The sequence below is a fragment of the Notolabrus celidotus genome, chromosome 18 (genome assembly GCF_009762535.1).
Source record: "Notolabrus celidotus isolate fNotCel1 chromosome 18, fNotCel1.pri, whole genome shotgun sequence".
In the NCBI taxonomy this organism is placed as follows: domain Eukaryota; kingdom Metazoa; phylum Chordata; class Actinopteri; order Labriformes; family Labridae; genus Notolabrus; species Notolabrus celidotus.
This window is the reverse complement of record NC_048289.1, coordinates 14688970-14707653: the sequence shown is the minus strand read 5'-3', so window position 1 is coordinate 14707653 and position 18684 is coordinate 14688970. Positions and strand designations below refer to the sequence as shown.

At 38.2% G+C, this 18684-nt stretch overlaps 3 protein-coding genes across 4 annotated transcripts in view; 1 reads left to right on the top strand and 2 right to left on the bottom strand.

Moving 5' to 3' along the window:
- mybpc2b (myosin binding protein Cb) overlaps positions 1-18684 on the top strand; it is a 76492-nt gene that overhangs the window by 2018 nt on the left and 55790 nt on the right. Inside the window, exon 2 of the mRNA XM_034707230.1 lies at positions 13752-14067. The gene's annotated coding sequence lies outside the window, so the exon portion shown is untranslated. The remainder of the gene's footprint in view (positions 1-13751; positions 14068-18684) is intronic.
- Positions 8345-12106, bottom strand: LOC117829642 (stonustoxin subunit beta-like). Of its 2 annotated transcripts, none has more exons than XM_034707241.1 (5): positions 12024-12106; positions 9442-9483; positions 9302-9358; positions 9063-9202; positions 8345-8981 (listed from the first exon to the last, which is right to left on the bottom strand). In XM_034707241.1, the coding sequence occupies exons 1-5, from the start codon at positions 12055-12057 to the stop codon at positions 8571-8573; spliced, it is 684 nt and encodes a 227-aa protein (XP_034563132.1). In that variant the 5' UTR covers positions 12058-12106; the 3' UTR covers positions 8345-8570. The 2 variants fall into 2 exon arrangements, with proteins under 2 accessions (XP_034563132.1, XP_034563131.1); XM_034707240.1 differs by lacking the exon at positions 12024-12106 and adding an exon at positions 10131-10864.
- LOC117830505 (stonustoxin subunit beta-like) lies at positions 13204-18662 on the bottom strand. The gene is made up of 5 exons (XM_034708647.1): positions 18493-18662; positions 16391-16417; positions 16208-16270; positions 14326-14468; positions 13204-14028 (listed from the first exon to the last, which is right to left on the bottom strand). The coding sequence occupies exons 1-5, from the start codon at positions 18539-18541 to the stop codon at positions 13600-13602; spliced, it is 711 nt and encodes a 236-aa protein (XP_034564538.1). The 5' UTR covers positions 18542-18662; the 3' UTR covers positions 13204-13599.

Genomic DNA, 18684 nt, shown 5'->3' with positions numbered 1-18684 from the left:
CTGGACTGCTGAGGACTGGGGTAAAGTCATTTTCTCTGATGAATCCCCTTTCCGATTGTTTGGGGCATCTGGAGGAAGGCTTGTTCGGAGAAGACGAGGTGAGCGCTACCATCAGTCCTGTCTCTTGCCAACAGTGAAGCATCCTGAGACCATTCATGTGTGGGGTTGCTTTTCGGTCAAGGGAGTGGGCTCTCTCACAATCTTGCCTAAAAACACAGCCATGAATAAAGAATGGTACCAGAACGTACTCCAAGAGCAACTTCTCCCAACCATCCAAGGGCAGTTTGGTGATGAAGAATGCCTTTTCCAGCATGATGGAGCACCTTGCCATAAAGCAAAAGTCATAACAAAATGGCTCGGGGAACAAAACCTTAAGATTTTGGGCCCTTGGCCAGGAAACTCCCCAGATCTTAATCCCATTGAGAACTTGTGGTCAATCCTGAAGAGGCGGGTGGACAATCAAAAACCCACAAATTCTGACAAACTCCAAGCATTGATTATGCAAGAATGGGCTGCCATCAGTCAGGATTTGGTCCAGAAGTTGGTTGACCGCATGTCAGGGAGAATTGCAGAGGTCTTGAAAAAGAAGGGTCAACACTGCAAATATTGACTTATTGCATGAATTCTGTGTAATTCTCAATAAAAGCTTTTGATACTTATGAAATGCTTCTAATTGTATTTCATTATACCATAGAAACATCTGACAAAAACACCTAAAAACCCTGAAGCGGCAGACTTTGTGAAAATGTAATATTTGTGTCATTCTCAAAACTTTTGGCCATGACTGTAAAAGTGTTTCATCTTTTGTAAATTTGTTTTGTCCTTGAGGGCCACCATAGAAATCTATGGCTGACGTGTAATGTGTAACTCAGTTATGGTCAAACCTGCAGACACAAACATAAGCAACGTGAAGATGTTGGAACACTAACAATAGACTGATCTCAGTGGGGAGTCAGTTCTGTATTGTAAAAGGCATGATTGATTAAAAAAACAAACCATATTAACCCCCAATTGTAACCTAGCTACTTGGGAAACATAAAAAAAAACTGGTAAAAGTGTTATTTGAAAATAAAATGATCAGATGGAAATATTAGCTGAAATAAAGATTGAAAAATTAGCTGTGCTAATTGGTCAGGGGACAAGGCAAATGTTTCAACAAATATGCCATCCTTTGTCTCATTTTCAATCTATACAGTTTGTTCAGGGAGATAGAGGGAGATGTAGAAAGAGAGAGATTGACAGAGTAGTTCTAGAAGCTGTAGTCTGGTGTCTATGGCAGCAATCCAGAGGAACATGTTAAGACAATAAAACTAAACAATGAGTCATTAAAAACATTTTATCATGCAAACGCTGAAAGCGGATATAGTTCAGAGAACACTGTAGAAAAAGTGTTTTTTATTTGTGTTGCACAAACATCAAGAATCCAGCAGGTGGTGCTGCTGAATAAATTTCTGCTTCACATACAGCTCCTAGACACAGTTCAACACAATTCAAATATTAAGGCTATGTAAATCAAATGTTGCTAAACTACACATAAAAGCTCTGTGACTGTGATTACAGGACAACTTTGTTACCTTATAACATGGATGCAGGCTCCAGTGCAAACATTTCAGACGTGTAATGCAACTGTTTTACCAGCAGAGGGTGCTGTTGTCTTCAGTAATGATGTGGCATGGGCCTTTTAAAGATGACAAAGAATGCTCATATCTTTTTAAGAGAACATTTGTTTAAAAAAAATGTACTTAAAGTATTACAAGTTTAAATACATACATTGTTGAAATGCTCATTATAATTTATCATCAATGGATTTTTGGTCGAGGATGAATTAATTTTAACATTTCATGTGACACTGCAGAGTAATTTGATATAAGGCTTTTATATGTACAATAAATACACATTTTTTTCTGCACTGCAGCAGAGTTAAACTATGTTTTATTTGATAGCAACCCCACACAGACAGGACCTTGCAAATGCACAGTCTGCTTTCTCCAGATGTAGGTTGTAAACCACAGCTTAAAAAACTTGTGCTTTATATATCTGACATCTATTAACCCTCCTGTTATGTTCGTTTCTCTGGAACAGCAATAATGTTCCTGGGTCAATTTGACCCAAAGCATATTCAATTATCCAAAAGTGTCAGAACCCCCCAAAAAATCCCAATCAGATTTTTTTAAATCTAATTTTTATCTCCTTTACTAACCATTTAAATCAAGATTTGGCCCGTTGGTGTTTTTAATTCTCACAGATCATGGTTCAATGAGGATAACTCACTCGTTTTTCATTAAAATTAATGTTAAAACTTTTTTTAATGTACATTGCAAAGCCCTAAATATAAATACAATAGTTTTACATGACATAGATTTTTGTTAATTTTTTTTTACATTTTGAATTTTTTTTATTTTAATGAAGTGATGTTAATAAATTAACACAACACCTCTTCTGTGATATGCTGCCCAGATCTTTATGCTGCATTTAGCTGGTTTGGAACGCATATGTTACCTAAAATAGACTTTCAAAGGGTCAATTTGACCCGCAACATAACAGGAAGGTTAAACATACAGTTTAATTTGAAATCAACAAAAACTATTTGCAGGTTAGCTCTGCCTCTACTTTAGTTACAAAAATCAGTTAACTTTTGGATTTATTAGCAGGTACTGTTATTCTTACTAGTAAGCAGTAATATTTGTTGTTAAAAACGTTCAATGATTTGTGTTGTAGGTGTAACAAACCTGTAGTTTAAATCTTGGAGATGCAGTAGCAAAATGTGAGTTAATTATAGCATTAAAAATTCACTGTCTTGATGTGTATTAGCAGACCTTTATACTAATGGTGAAAAATAAAGGTTAAATTACCTAAAGCAGACAGACCAGCTGGTAAAATTCAATCAAGTCACCCTTTGAAAGGATCCTGTCAGCTCTCAGAGTAAATATAGTCCCCTTCTTTCAGTTTGAAGTGCACTGGCGCTGGTCGATGGTGTCAAAACCCAAAAACAAAGACATCATGAAACCATAAACAGACCATGACCCTGTATCCAAATGTCATGGACCGTGTGCACCACATATGTCATAGATTGGTATCTATTATAACTATGTTAAGGGCTGGCACAGTGAGGATGAGTGATGCTTGGTGTGTACTTATTTACATGCATGTGTCCATGTGTGTGAGTTATTCATCTAAATACTGCCAGAGAGTATAGAGCGACATGTAAGTGATGCTCCCACCATACTGTGTCTGACTGTGGACAGACTGAATGAGAGCCAGAAGCTACATGACAGTAGACCTGTGGGGACCAATACAGTGTGAATGAATGAGTGTGCATGCCATTGATATGAGGGTGTTTGACCAGATGGGAATAAAATTATGGAGTAGATGTAATTTAGCACCAGCTGAATACAATTTATCAAGCTGCTGCACAAGTGTTCACATGGTGCTGAAAATTCCAAAACACCGGAAACTAACCTGTTTTGCAGTAAAACTTCTTAAATTTATGTTTTTATTAAGATTATTTCATATTTCGTGCACAGCAGAGCACACAGCATGGGGGACTCCTCCTGCAGCCTATATGTCATGCTATGTATCACGTATATAGCATGTACCATGTTGCTCATGACGCCAGCTTCGAGTTACAACTCACTCACATGCCCAGCATCCAAACTCAAACATGTAGGGTGCTCTATGCTGGAGCTTATTCTGGGCTCCGCTTGTATTTTCTTTGGTGCAGATGGATGTTTGTACTTGTCAGATAGGTTTAACTGTAGAGATCACTGACTGTAAATCATCACTTATACCCTACTCATCGCAAATACCACTGCATAAATCATACTTAGGTGTACTGCAGCAGTCATAAATACATGAAGTTACATAACTGTATCTTGTTTTTTTCCTATCTTAAGAGCAAATATTAAAAAAATATGACGTATAAATCCCTTCTGTACACACATTATGTGGCTGTCTATGAGGTGGAAAAGTCTATTTTTAATGGGGGGGAAATAGTCGTGAAACATCCAGTATAAAACAAATCAGATGAAGCTCACAGTCGCTATTTACTAACCTTACCTCAGATTCATTCCTACCAATTTAGTGGAAAAATAAACTGCACTTCTTGTTGATATGGCAATATTGATCAATTTCATGGCACGTATCTTTTTCACATCATGAGGGCCCGTTGTCACAGTTACTGGTAGAGGCCTGAAACAAGTGTAGTTAAAGCTGGGGTTGGTAGTCAGATTTAGATACACTTTTTCTTATACTGGTTAAAATTATCTTTATGTCCCGATGGCAATCAATACATAATGTGTTCTTAAAAAAGAGTGAAAAAAAGCTGCTATCTACAGCCAGAATAAACCTGGGAAAACACCAACCAATCCCTGCCTTTGGGAGCCTAAATATGAAACCAATAAAATCCCGTCCTGCCGTTCTGTACATTCCATGTTTGTTTGTGTTTTTAACTTTCACTATGATAATGCTTTGGTGTTTTCTTACCGCTGAGTGAGACATGAGTTGACATAGTGCAAAACATAAACCATGTGCTGAGGACCGGTTTTGAATCAGTCCAATTATATGGTCATGAATCAGCGGCGCTCATGCATGTTTTTTCAGCAATACCATGCTACCCTACTATGCATTTCAAGTACTCAATAAATAAACTCATAAAACCAAATACTGTTTGGCCTTTTTATATTGTTAGGACCTGGCTCAGAGGACGCAGCAAAAAGGGGAGAGGCCAGAACTTGTCAAAAATAAATTATGCTAATTTAATAATAATGATAACAAATGAGAAGCAAAACTGCTGAACTTAAATGAACATTTTCTTAAATAAATGGTGTTAGCTCTGTAAAATATTGCCATAATGGACTGCTGGATTTCTGTCCATATTCAAATTTAAAAAGCTCTAGAAATAAAAGGTATAAAAGTCTTATTGTTTTTGCTCATGTAACACTAGTGATATTTAGTGCTTCCCACAATTCCACAGCCCCTGAGCTCTACTGAAAGCAAAATGGCCAAATTAAATCAAGGGGGACTAATATTGCTGGAAAGCAGCCACACTGGAAAGGCTGCCTGCAGTGTCTGCAGACATTATTTGTTTATTGTAACTAATAAACAAATACTGTCTGCAGGCATTGGCCAATATCGATTATGTCAATACGCTGTGAATCGGCCTGATTAATCTGACTAGATCTTTTTAAGAACAATCTTAGATTTAAATACCTCATTTACTTTTATGAAATTTATCATAACATATTAACCCCCACATGTGAAAGTGATACAAACATGACCTCTAGTCTGTCACAATTATTAATTATAGTTTTATCTACAAAAACATACATTTCAGAACATTTATAGATTCACACTTTGTTTAGGAATCATGTTGTAGCATTAGCAGCAGATCTAGACCTGGAAATTGTACCCTCGAACAAAAAGTAATAATAATAATACGTTTTATTTAAAGGAGCCTTTCAGAGCACTCAAGGTCACCGTAATGAGTCAGAGTTAATAAAAAAGAACACAGGCCACGGTTACATGATGTTTTTTAATTCGGAATTAATTATTCAGAATTACATAATTTGGAATTAAAGTATTCTCCTTCGCATTTACATGGAAATAGTAATTCCGAATTGAGGTTAAAATGGAAAACACGTTTAATAGTCTTTATTCAATTCCGCTTAAGGTCTGGGGGTTGGGAAGGGTTCTGATTGGACAAGGGTGGGTGTGATGTATTTACGTCTCGGAAGAAAACAGACTCCAGTTCCTGCTTCTTTTATTTCCGGTTACAACATGGAAGACCACACAATAAGTACAACTTTTGATTTGAGTTTGATTATAGTTTTGATTAAGCAGCTCGACACAAACTTACTGCTTCACTTTCGTCAGCTGAGGAGTATACTTAATAGTCTCGGCTCCAGTCCAACGCTTGCTTCGGGCAGCCATCCTGGAATATGTGCCCACCAACACGGAATATCTGCGTCATCGTGACAGGACAAGGGTACGAGCATGCGCAGAACGACCAGAATTAATTCAAAGCGGAATGAACGTATACATGATCCAGGAATTATTCAATTGGGATTTAAAATCAGAATAAACCAGCCACTTACTTCGGATTTAAGTTTAATTCAGAATGGTCATTTTCATTCGGAATTAGGTGTTTACAAGGTCATTTTAAATTTTTTAAAGAGGATTTAATTTTTATTCTGAATTAAAGAGGAATTAAAAGTATCATGTAAACATAGCCACTGTGTCTGATAAAATCAAGTGTGGTTAGTTTCTCCTCCATTCAGTCCTCCACCATTGTTGCTGAAAATGCCCAACCAGGTTGGTTTTGTATAGGAATAGGCACTGCAAGCATACGCAAAAATTGTGTTAATGTACACAGGCCCTTATTCACACACCAGTCAGACAGCTAAACAATGACCTCACACTAACTATAAAAGCTATAAAGGGAAGCTGCAGATCCAGGTGATGATCCTCTGCACTGTACGTTCAACACCAGAGGTTACCCTCCCTAGATTGTCACATTGTTTCCACACTAGCAATATGATATTGTTTCAGTCTTTCTGCTAACAGGTCAATGAAAATCAAATTACAAATTGAGCATAAAAATGTCTCTATGTATGTGATCTCTTGTGTTTTTAGAATACAGTCCATCAAATCAAATCCAATAAAAGCTTGGATGAAGTTCTATTTATTCAGACATCACTGGAAATTTGGAAAAATACAGAAATCATCGGCATAAAAATGTTATTTCACTTGTAAAAGTAGCTACATGTTCTGGCAGACTAACTTGTAGGATCCCTTGCAGGGGCTTCTTTTGGTGCTAGTTGTGTCGTTCATTGGACGTCTGAATGTGTAACTGTATTTGTCTGTCCACCCTGCTTATAGTTCCTCTAAAGCTCATGCTTTAGGTGTGAAGGCGGCTGAAGTTGAGGCCCACCTGTCAAAGCAGGAAAGTGATCTCCAGGCCGGAGCCTCTCGCATATCAAAGTGAACTGACTGACTTAGTTGGGGGTGATTCTCACTCCCTCTGCTTCACTCAGCCAAAAAAGTGTAGAGGAGGATTGATGCTGTGACCTTTCTACCCTGTGTGTGCAACCATATCCTCGGGACACCTCTGCCTTGACCTGCCAGGGAATGTTAAAAACAAACTAAAACAGACTGAGAAGGAATGAGGTAGGGATGTAAGGATGTATCGAAAAATATTTTAAAAAATCGATTCAACATAATTTGTATCAGGATATTATTTTTAAACAGTTGAAGGCGCTATCTGCATGTTTCAGAATCAGCGCACAGTGGAGACGCTCAGCTGGGGGCTGCGGCTGAGTGACAGGTCTCCGCGAGCACTTTTTTTCTCCACTGCTGGACTGATTATGACTCGGTTGCTCTCCCGGCTGACACATGACCGCGTTCACATGCTTATTTTTCTCAATAAGAACGAGTAGATGGAAAACTGGACACAGAGTCTGAAATATGATTCTGTTCAGTTGTCCTGTTGCAGTAAATCCACATGTTGAAGTCTGAGTCTTCACATATGACATATAAATGATTTATGAGCCTGCTCCTTACGTTGATATTCAGCGTGTTTAACATTTTGAACTCCTCAATATGATCCATAGCTGTTTAATACTGCAGTAATATACATTGTGTCATGAAGGGAAATTTGATTTAGGGGGAAATAACGCATTTGGCATTATTTTTTATATTGAAAACGTTTACGTTTTTTTAATGATTAAATGATAATTGATGGTTAACGTTTCCAAAGATCGATCAAGGAGAATACTTGAAATTTAAATCCCTCATTTTAAGAGATTTACCTTATTTGTTTTAATATTTAATACTTTCATTTAGGAATCATTTGCCTTCCATTTCTCTATAATTGTTCTGAAATTTTCCAACAAGGTATTTTTGTGCGGTCATTTAGTTCTTTTGCAAGGTACTAAAAAAAAGTGTGCAGTGGTTTTATTTGAGTTACAACACACCTTAAAAATGAAAAAGGATTACTTTGTTTACAAAGAAATATAAGAGAAAAAAAAATATTGCCACTGTTCATATCTGAGAATTGAAATAAAATAGTAGTTATTTAAATTTTGAGAATCATGAGTGAATTGTATCATGAACCAAAAATTGGGATTCAAATCGAATCATGGGTTGAGTGTGTCCTTATATCCCTAGTACAAGTTCAAACTTTCAAACAAAATATTTAGAAAATTTGAAAATGAAACTTTGTGGATTTTGCACAGTGGGGTGCAAAACTGAAAATATATGATCAAATTATTACAGGGGTTGATTATGAACTTGACCTGAAGAAAGAATATTTTGGTTAATAATGAGTAGTGGTTAATACAGTCTTTATTTCAGGCTTTATAAAGTCACAAGTCAAATAAATATCACAATCAGTTAATAAACATTCAATCTGATGCTGCAGGACAACATTCACAGAATACAGTGAAGGAGTGTTGGGCCATAAAATATACAACAATGGGAAAATATTTCTAAGAAACTATTACAACTTTGCAATTTACTCAAACAGAATTAATAGTCATGTTTAAATGATCATCAGAATTTTTTGCTTTAGCTATTCACTCAGGTGTTTTCAGTAATGTGCATGAAGATTGAATTCCCATCCAGAAACCTGGCAGAATCTTTTGATCAGAGGTGGTCGTAACTTTATACAGCAGTTTGGCTTCTCTCTCTTCCCCCTCACCGCATACTGCATAAAAGTTAATTATCTTTGCAGGCTGGTCGATGTATACTCCAATAGTGGAGCTGTATGGGCAGTCCATTATGTCTTGATATACGCCGTTGAACCAGAGCTGGTAACGTGTGCCCGACCAGCACAGAGCCCAGGACTCTTCATTTTCTCCGAGCCCGCTGGGCCCACAGCTCGCCCTGCGCCCTGCTCTTTCGTAGGTGGCTCCTATTGCCACCCAGCCTGTGTACTCCACCTCCCAGTAAGCCCTAATTTTCCAGATACCCTCTGCACAAAGCACCTGAAATAAATGAAAAAATAAGATAATAACCAAGCTTTCTTTTTTAGCAGCCAGTCCCATTCACGTTGTTTTCTGACTTACTTGTGGAGAGTACTCGTATCTCTCTGGTCTGTCCAGTACGGGGCAAACCTCCTCAGTCCTGCGACACACCTTATACCCGCTGTCAGTTATCCACAACATCTTGTTGGCAGTTTTAGCATCAAAAGACAACTTCATCCAGTCTACAGAAGAGAAGTGAAGAACCATAGTTTTTAGTGCATACAGAAGAATGTTAATTAATTTTAATTAATTTAAATTTTTAATTAAAAAATGACTCGTACGTGGGATGAGATCAGCTCTGCATGTCGGCTCCGGGATGTTTGGCACATAAACAGGAACTTGGTAAGGAAAGAATATGGGCTTTAACACAAACCTACTGAGTACAGCAAAGAGTATAAAAATGTCAATGCAAGTCCATTACCTTGAATTGTCTCCCCATTCTTACTTGATCTCCTTTTCTGTCCTGAAAAAGGACAGTCCAAAGGTTAAATAACATCGATTTGAAGAGACGTTTCCTATTTCACACGCGACATCACACAACACATGAACAACAGTAAAGTTGACACTAAACTGGATGAGGATGTGCAAAGAAAATGTTTGATGGGGAAAAAAAGAACTACTAATTGTATCGTGTTTCTAAAATTTCAGCTTATAGTCAGTGTCTTCTTCTCTGTTTTCACTTGAGTTTTTGAATCGTTATAACGTGGTTGTCTTTAAGTTGTGATCTCTACATTTATCTTTTAAAGGTGTAAACCTGTGGCTGTTTTTTATTCGATGTCTCACTTAATTATGACACCCTTGCCTTGATTTTTTTACTTTATAAGATACATTTTGCATCCTTGTAAACCGCTAATGCTAAATTTAAAAAAAATCCAAAGTTACATTTTAAAAAGAAGGCTTCTACCACCAGCTGAATGAGAGCAGGCAGTGGCAAAAACCTAAAACACAAGAAGTTCAGGAGGATCTGATTCGTATAGCTGAAGCACACAAAGCAGATGCTGTCAAAGCAAATATACAATTCCCTAACTGTAATGAACAGTTCTGTGAAACATGTCATTTAAAATAGCAATAGAGCATCAAAACAAGATTCTACATCATGTTAACACTTGCCTGGTTTGTTGGTCTCAGTGGGAATGACTGCAGAATTGGTTTTAAGTGGCATCTTGAGGCTTTAGTCCACGTCCAGATTCTTTAGAATACTCAAAATCTTCCAAAGTAAAGGTTCAAAGATCCCCCTCGACTTTTATAGTGTCCTCAGAGGGAAAGGGGGTGGGGGTTTTGAGGGGTGTAGAGGTCAGTGGAACGAGGGCTCAGCAGGGGATTAAAGGAGTTTATGCACTTGACTTTTACTTATGTATAGAAGTGAGGTGAGAGCAGGAATCTGACACCCCTGAAACATTAGGAGTGATGAGAAAAGCAAGGAACATCACGGGCATGACTGGAAGTAGGATTGAGAAACTGGTTTTGTCAATGGTGTCAAGACAAGCTGTGCAGATGGAAGCAGAACCACAAGGACACCTCACTCATACCAGACAAACTATGCCAAATTATGCCAAACTATGCCAAACTATGCCTCTGTCGGCTCTAGTTGTATCGTGTGGGTAAAGGATCATCTGTGGCTCAGTTTATACTGATGTTTTCAGTCTTTCAGACTCAATTTAATAATCTGTGAATACTGGAAGCCAGCCACCTTTTGCTAATTAAAGCTACTGTGCGTAGTTTTTAGGCGGTAATAAAACAGACTGAAATGAATATGTACCAATGTTTCCTCTTGACCTACAAAAGCAAACAAGTTATAATTAGCCCTGCCATAGCTGTCACGGGGAAGGTGTCAAATGAGGAGAATATCCCCACGCTGCCAAAAAAGTCTCTTTAACAAGGAATTACTAGGGATGGGCATTTCAAGCCAAAATACTATTCCATAATCATTGGCATCTATTCAACGATTATTCAAATGGTTTTTTGGATTTTTTTTTTTTTTTTCCACATGTACAGGACAAAACCAGCAAATAGATTAGCAGTAACACTTTGTCCGCAGGCGGAGGGAGCACCAAATTGAACCAGAGAAAGTATGCATGGGGGCAAGCAAGGTCTCTGGGCTCAGGCATGATTTATTATTTTTTTGTTTTTGAGGGGGGGTTGAAGAAGGAATTTTTCTGAGTTGAAGTCAAAGTTGAAAAGAGGAAGCCAATAATGTGTCCTTGTCTTATGGCAGCACCAGAATAGAAGCCCAATGTCAAGCACAAGCAGGACAATGATGTCAGGAGATGCAGCAGATGAGATTTTGTCTTATCAATGTCTTTTGCTGCCTTTTACAATGGGAATAAAGCCTTAATTAAAATTATTCTGTACTAAATAATAAATATATTTTTTAATTATGTTGTTTTAAGTATTTAATAATAGAGGGGACAGTTAACTAATGTGGGTAACCATTAAATCCCATGGTGTCTGAACCAGGTAAATTAACCCACAATGCCTAGGGTTCCCTTCTGTAAACTTCATTTACTTTGTATTGACAGTCCACTTTCCCAAGACGCCATTGCTTGTAACTGACACATTTATAACTACAGGGTTCATAGACTTTTTTCATGGTCAAATTCAAGAACTTTTCAAGGACTTTTAATGTCAATTTGCAAACTTTTCAAGTACTGTAAGCAGTTGTAAATTGCATAATGTGGTAGAATCGGGTTTCAATAAGAAAGACCGCGTCGTGCCTTCGTATCCAGCTGGAGAACCTCCCACTTCGCGGCCACCGGCTCAGGCACGACACAGTATTTTTAGACGAGACTGCGGTCAAGTAATAACCTGCCCAGAGCTACAAACACTCCGCGGGTGACAGCGGTACGGCTGCTTGGAATCATCACACCACCTACACGTTATATGGCGCAGTGCTTCTACATCACACATGCTAGCATGTAGCATAAACAGGCAGTTAGCATAAAAAAATAACAGGCTAATTAACGTGTAGGGCTAACATGGAAGCTAGTATACCTGTAAACTTACCTTTCATATGACTGTAGAGTGCCGACTCTCCCATAGTGGTAGGTCTGATCTCTTTTTTGCAGCAGGCAACGCGTGGGTTTGCTCCTGCGTCTTTTCCATATTTTATATTTATTGTTTTCCAGCCAAAGTTCATTGAACCTCCTGGCATGTTGGTCTACTCACTGTCCTCTTGGGGGCGACGTCACGTCACACTTGACAACAGACCAGCATGTCACACACGCAAGCCCATCAGGGAGAGTGATTTTTTTTTTTTTTTACATATGACTATTTTATTTCTCTCCATTTAATCGATCTGTTGAGTCAGATTGCTGTTAATTGTGAAATATATATGATTACAATTTCAAGCAAATTCAAGCAATTTTCAAACCTTGAAAACACAACATTAAAATGCAAGCATTTTCAAGGATTTCACCCGTACGAACCCTGTAACTATTTCTCTACCAACTCAATGTTTCATGAAGTAACTTGCCACTAATGTGATGTCACACAGTCTTATTTATTACCTTTACTTGGCCGTGTAACACTGGGTGGTGATCCCGCAAATGCTGTATCAAGTTTGATGTGTTTGACCCTTTAGTCATCGTCTCCTGGTCTACTTACCCATTGACATCTCAACTGGACTTTTGTAGCAGAGGACCCTCGTGCAACTTACTTAACACCATTCTTTTGTCGGTCAAAAGGTGAAGTTGCTCTCGCTGCTATAAAAAAAACAGTGCGGTACAAATAAACGCAACTACCTTATCAACACAATGACGGCGCTGGATGAGAAAACGACAACTGCATCTTTCAGAAATTAGCATTAAACCTACACTGTGCAGGAAATCACTTAGCACCTGCTTCTGCAGTGTTTAGTTAAAAAAAAGGAAATGTTATGGAAACTAGAGTTAGGGTTAGGAACTTCTTCTAACACAAAATATCTACTGTTTCTCTCGAGTTGAACACTGCAAGGATTTAATCATAAGACACCTGACACACACAAACACAAAGGTGGACTCGGACTGTTGTAGCTAAGAAGCCACAAATGTGCAAAAGTAGGGCGACATGTTTTTGTTTCTGTTTTTGGCAATAATGAGAAATTGCATCTGCTATGTTGTTAGTGATGCTACAAGTCCAATTTAAGGATGTGAAAACATGCTGTTTGATGGCAATCTGCTAAACAAACAGCGACAAAAGTCTGATTGGTATTTATTCACACAAATGTAACATTCTTTATACATCCATACCAAACTAGGTCACCATCTATATTCTTATCAAATAAAAACAATGGAGGAATACAAATATATAAGAAATATATTACTACAAGCCTTGAGTGGTCCGGTGGGTTCAGGAAAGTCTAAAAGAGTGGGGGGCAAAAGGTGAACTCCAACTAATCTCATACTCCGTGCCTTTAACTGAAATCTACCTGAGAACATTTTAAAGGGTAGTGTGCAAAGGGTTAGGCAACCTTCATTATGATAGTGTTTCGATGACATGTTGCTGTTGTCCATTCATCTTGAGTTTAAAGCTGTCTGAGTAATATGTTTTACTACAAAACAAAAATATGGTTTCACCTTTAATACACTATTATAATCAGACTTTATTCCTCTGTCTTTACAAGAAAACAGTGTGACTGTGTCCCCACCCAAAACCCTGGTATCATCTTCTCCGTAAAGGTGCTTTTAATCTGATGCAAAAGTTTCACCTCCTTCCCCCCTGTGCTCTCCTCTCCCTCTTTCCCCTCCTCCACAGCGTAGAAATTGAGGACACCAGCAGGCTGGTCGAGGTAAACACCAATTCTGGAGCATTTGGGGATATCTGTGATCTCTATACTTTGGCTGTTGTGCCATGAATGGTAGCTTGAACCGCTCCAGCCGAAACCCCAGGACTGCTCGTTTTCCCCCAGGCCACATGGTCCTTGGTTGTTCCTCCTCCCTGCACGCTCGTACACAACCCCAATCACCACCCATCCCGAGAAGTCCACCTCCCAGTAGCCTCTGAAGCCCAAGATGCCCTCATTGCAGAGAACCTTTTGGAATGAGGATGAAAAGAACCGCATGAATCAGAGGTAATCTAACAAAACCTGTGATTTACTGTTGCTGCCACAGCAGGGAATTTAGAGTAGCTTGGCTTCCTCTGCTTTGCTATGCCAACCAGCTGCCTCAGGATTTAAATAAACCCCGGGGAGAGCCCTCGGCCATAAAACAGTTGACTGGGTGTCCCAAACATGCAAGACTACACCTGCTATGGCATGGTGTTGACAAGTTATGGGCACATGAGAAACATATTTTCATCCAAATAACTAATCTAAGTTTTCATATTTTACCTGTGGAGCATATTCATACCGCTCTGGTCTGTCCAAGACAGGGCAGGTGACTTTATCTGTCATTCTGGCCACCTTAGCCCCACCCTCTGTGATCCAAAGCATCTTATTGGCTGTTTTATCATCCAGTGAGAGGTCAAACCAGTCTAAAAATTACAGGAAAAAAAGCATGTATTCAATAAAATAGTGTTTGGAATATGCCTGCAGAGTACAAGAAGAAAGTGCAATGTGTGATTACATTGTAAAGAAACAAATATTAAAAAGTGCAATATAGCTTTAATAAATGGATTTTCTTCGTGCCCTACATAATTCCACTATTGCAACACAATTGTGTGAAAGACTAGTTATTACACCCAGGCCACATATACCAGATATATACAATGGTTGTATGTGGATAAGAAGCTATAAAAGCTTTGCATTGGGGTCCTGACGGTATTCTACTTTGCATAACCACCAGCTGACCATACATTATCCCTCTTATTACCCGGCTACCTACTTGAGATATAATCAAAAGTTAGCAAAAAATATTGTTATTTTGGATTTGATTTAAAAAATTGTAATGTTTAAAGTTATAAAATAATTAATCCCTGTGATTTCACGGCAGTAAGTATTCCATGTCAATGTATTCACATCTGCCTGTTTAAGTCAGATTTAATATAAATCTGAACTATTCAATTTACAGTCAAGTCATGCTCAACTCTTAGCAAGCATATCTATAATTATTTGAATTAAATTTGCATTTCCATTAAGCTACACAAGTTGTTTTTTGCCCTCATTCAGCTTTCCTCTGCGGCTGACACATCTTTAAGAATAAACAATGCAAATATCACAACTTCTAACACTACCATCATCACAAGCATTAATAGTTAACTTTCTTTGTAGTGATCAGTAACCTAAAGTTGCACCCGCTGCCATTGCGAGAATTGCTCTACAGGATCCAATTTGAAACATCCATGTTGTTGGGCCTGCCGATTTGGCATGCCAACCGAAACTAAGGTCTTTTCCCACATTGTTTACCAATGTGATGCTAACTGAATCTATACCAAAGCAAAAAAGTGTGTGGTGTCAACAAGCAAAAGCAAAATGTGCCGCAACTCTTTCCCACAGATTGATTTGACATGAGGTGTGTTATCTGGTTGTCTCTGGAGTTGCTCATGTTAGTCAAAGTTAATAACCGATGTCAAGCGTTGATTGACCAATCAGAATCAAGTATTTAACACAGCTGGGTGATCAGCTAAGTTAAAAGCTCAACATGTCTCTTTTTATGTTAAATATTTTATTTCTGTTTTTGCAATAAATTCAGAGTTATCAATGCGTTAAGGGCCTGTGTCCATTAACTGCGTGTTTTGTGCAGGCAGTGCCCACGACATACGTTTCTGAGTGTTTCACACAGACGCGTTCTGTTGCTGAACAAAAGTTGTCCCGCAGCACTGCTGACTCTCCTAGTTGTGACTGTTAAGTCTGTTTTAAAGTGTTGCTTATGCTTCATATTTGCTTTTATTGAATGGAATTTTACAAATAAAATACAGAGTTAATTGATAGAAATCATGTCATAGCACCAGCAGCAGCTCCAGACCTGGAAATTGCACCTTGAAAAAACAAGTGTGGTTAGTTTCTCTTATGTACTGACTTCCAATATCACAAATTTGTTATCAGAGGTCCCTTTCTTGATTTGAATTGGTCAGTGATGGAGAAGTGACATTGAAGGGTGTTCATTCATTGAAGCCAAGCACTTAAAATACTGAGTGTTGAAAATGCTTAAGTGCAACCCATGCAAAACAAACGTCACTAATGGACACAGGCCCTCATTTCCAATGTCTTATTTTTAGATAAGGTTTTTTTTTAATTAAAAAAAAAGGTACAGTTAAAAGAACTTAAATCTTACGTTTGATGAGTTCAGCTCTGCATGTTGGTTCAGGGATATCAGGCTCATATGCTGGGATCTTCTCTGGGGCGTGTGTGACAGAACAACATCAGTCAGGTGTCAAACAAGGTCAGGGGAACCGTATGAAAATTTACCCACACTTACGAAACATCTGTAAAGCCTGTATCAAAGGGCTTTTCTTACCTGTGTTTTCAGCTTTTGATTTTTTTCCTGCAAATAATGAGACACAAAAAAAAGTGATGTCATGACAGGGACCTATATTAAGGGTGTCATACTTGGCTGTTATATACACTACAGTATAGGCTGCGGTACGTGTCTCAACTGATGATAAGGTGACACACCTAAAAAAAATATATGCTTATAATTGGAAAGACATCTGCCTCTGTCAGATCAACATATCTACTAGTGCGTGCCAATGGTTGATTCATGCCAGGCTGTTAGAATGATCTAGACACTTCTCATGCTCCAGGGGTTAGCTGTGGTCACACCCAGGCAGTGTGTAAAGCTCAAGGCAGTTAATCAGATGAGAAGAGTGAGATCTGCTTTCGGAGGTTGGACAAGTTCAGAGAGGCTCAACATTTGTTTAATGGAGTAAATAGCAACAAGGAGAATGAAGAAAAGTCGACTGAAATCATGAGCATAAGTCAAAAGTAGGTGAATTGTAATGGTGAGCTAGAAAACTCGCCACTCATGCAACATCCACAACATAATAGCAAAGGGGATAATTTTGATACATATTGAGACTTGTTAGTCTATTAGCATTTCTATTTCCATTTAAGTCATAGCATTCAAGGAAACAATTGTTGATTTATAATACTTGCACAACAATCTTAAGCCCTTATGCCAACTTTGTAAGTCACTCTATCTTGCTATCATTTTTAAGTATGCAGTCTCCGGGTGGAGATCAAAACGTGGAGACACCTAATCCTCTCAGCATTGAGATGTCAACATCGACTAACATAACTTTATGTGTTATATTTTTACCAACGATCACCTCAACATATACAACCTGATTTGTTCACACATCAGTGCCATCTAAGAACGTGTGAGGCTTGGCAGTCGTGTAAGGCCACACTTTCTAACTTTTAAAGGAATCAATCAAAGCAAATGTTCTCAGCTTTGAATGGTTTGATGAATGTTAAAGCAAAGAACTGAAGGTGAGAGTAACCTCTACCAGAACATGTCATAATTTTCCCCATTTTTTGAAAACCTGACAGTTATTTTTGCGGCACTCAGTATGCGTGCCACATCCAAATGAGCTGATATTTATCTCTCTGTTGACTGGAGGCTGACTGACAACATGTAGGAATTTTAAGCCACCTGTCTGGATTTAGCACAAGGTGATGAAAATAGCAGCTTTGTCTTGTCTCATTACAACCTGACACCATACAAAACATTTAAACTGTAAAGCGGCCCTGAACCCCCACGGCGCCACCTTGTACAGGCTCATTAGTCAAATGGTTAAAAGATCTATATAAATATTGCGATAATGGGTTTATACCTTCTTGCTGCGTTTATACCACTCATTAAATTTTACATTTTTAGTGAGTGAAAAAAAATACACCTGTGTCTTTTTCTATAACTGCATTCCTGTAATTAAAAGCTTATAACATTTTTATTAAACCAAATAAGATTCAAAATGAAACTAAACAAAAAAAGCCATTCTAACAGCAAACCAGCTGTAACACTCTTTATGCAAATTAAATCCCAGCTCCATATAAGTCTGTTTTATTGTCCATAAAGCCTTAACCACAGCAAGTTCAGACTTTAATATGTTGATGATATCAGCTACAGCTTTGCCTAATGACCAATATTACACTGGACATGCAGTCTGTTCAATACAAAGACCATCTTTTCAATGCAGATAATGTTGACACGAGCAGACCCTTGCTCCCAGGCAGTAAAACCATTATATGCCCCTCATTACGACAAGCATGAAATCAGCCGGTAAAATATGGCGCTTTTCACACATACATAAACCCTGATGACCCATACACTTGGAGAATATACCACAGAGGGTATAAAAAACACTCCCACTGCTGCAAACGCATACTGAGGTTATTACAGATCCATAGCTCTAGTAATACTAGAGTTTTTAAGTGGGATAAAATGGCAGATATTGCAGTATTATTTACAATGATTTAATTTGACAGAAAAGAGGATGAGCTTTTGATTGTTCATAAGTATGTCAAGTTTTTGTTTAAAACTTAAAAAAAAACTATAAATACAAAATTCCTGCTTTAAAATGACTGATTCTGAAATTTGAATATTGCACAAAATGTCACCTTTGTCTGTCTTCCTGGTGTCAGATATGATTCTGTTGGTGGTGGGCATCTTGATTCCGTCTGTCTTAGCTGCTCCAGTGGTCTGTCTTAGTCTGAGGTCACTGGCCTTTCTAGGTATGATCTCTGTATGATGAGTCCCCACCGAGAGACTCCTTAAGGCCTCTCTTATATACTTTTGATGCAGGACAAAGG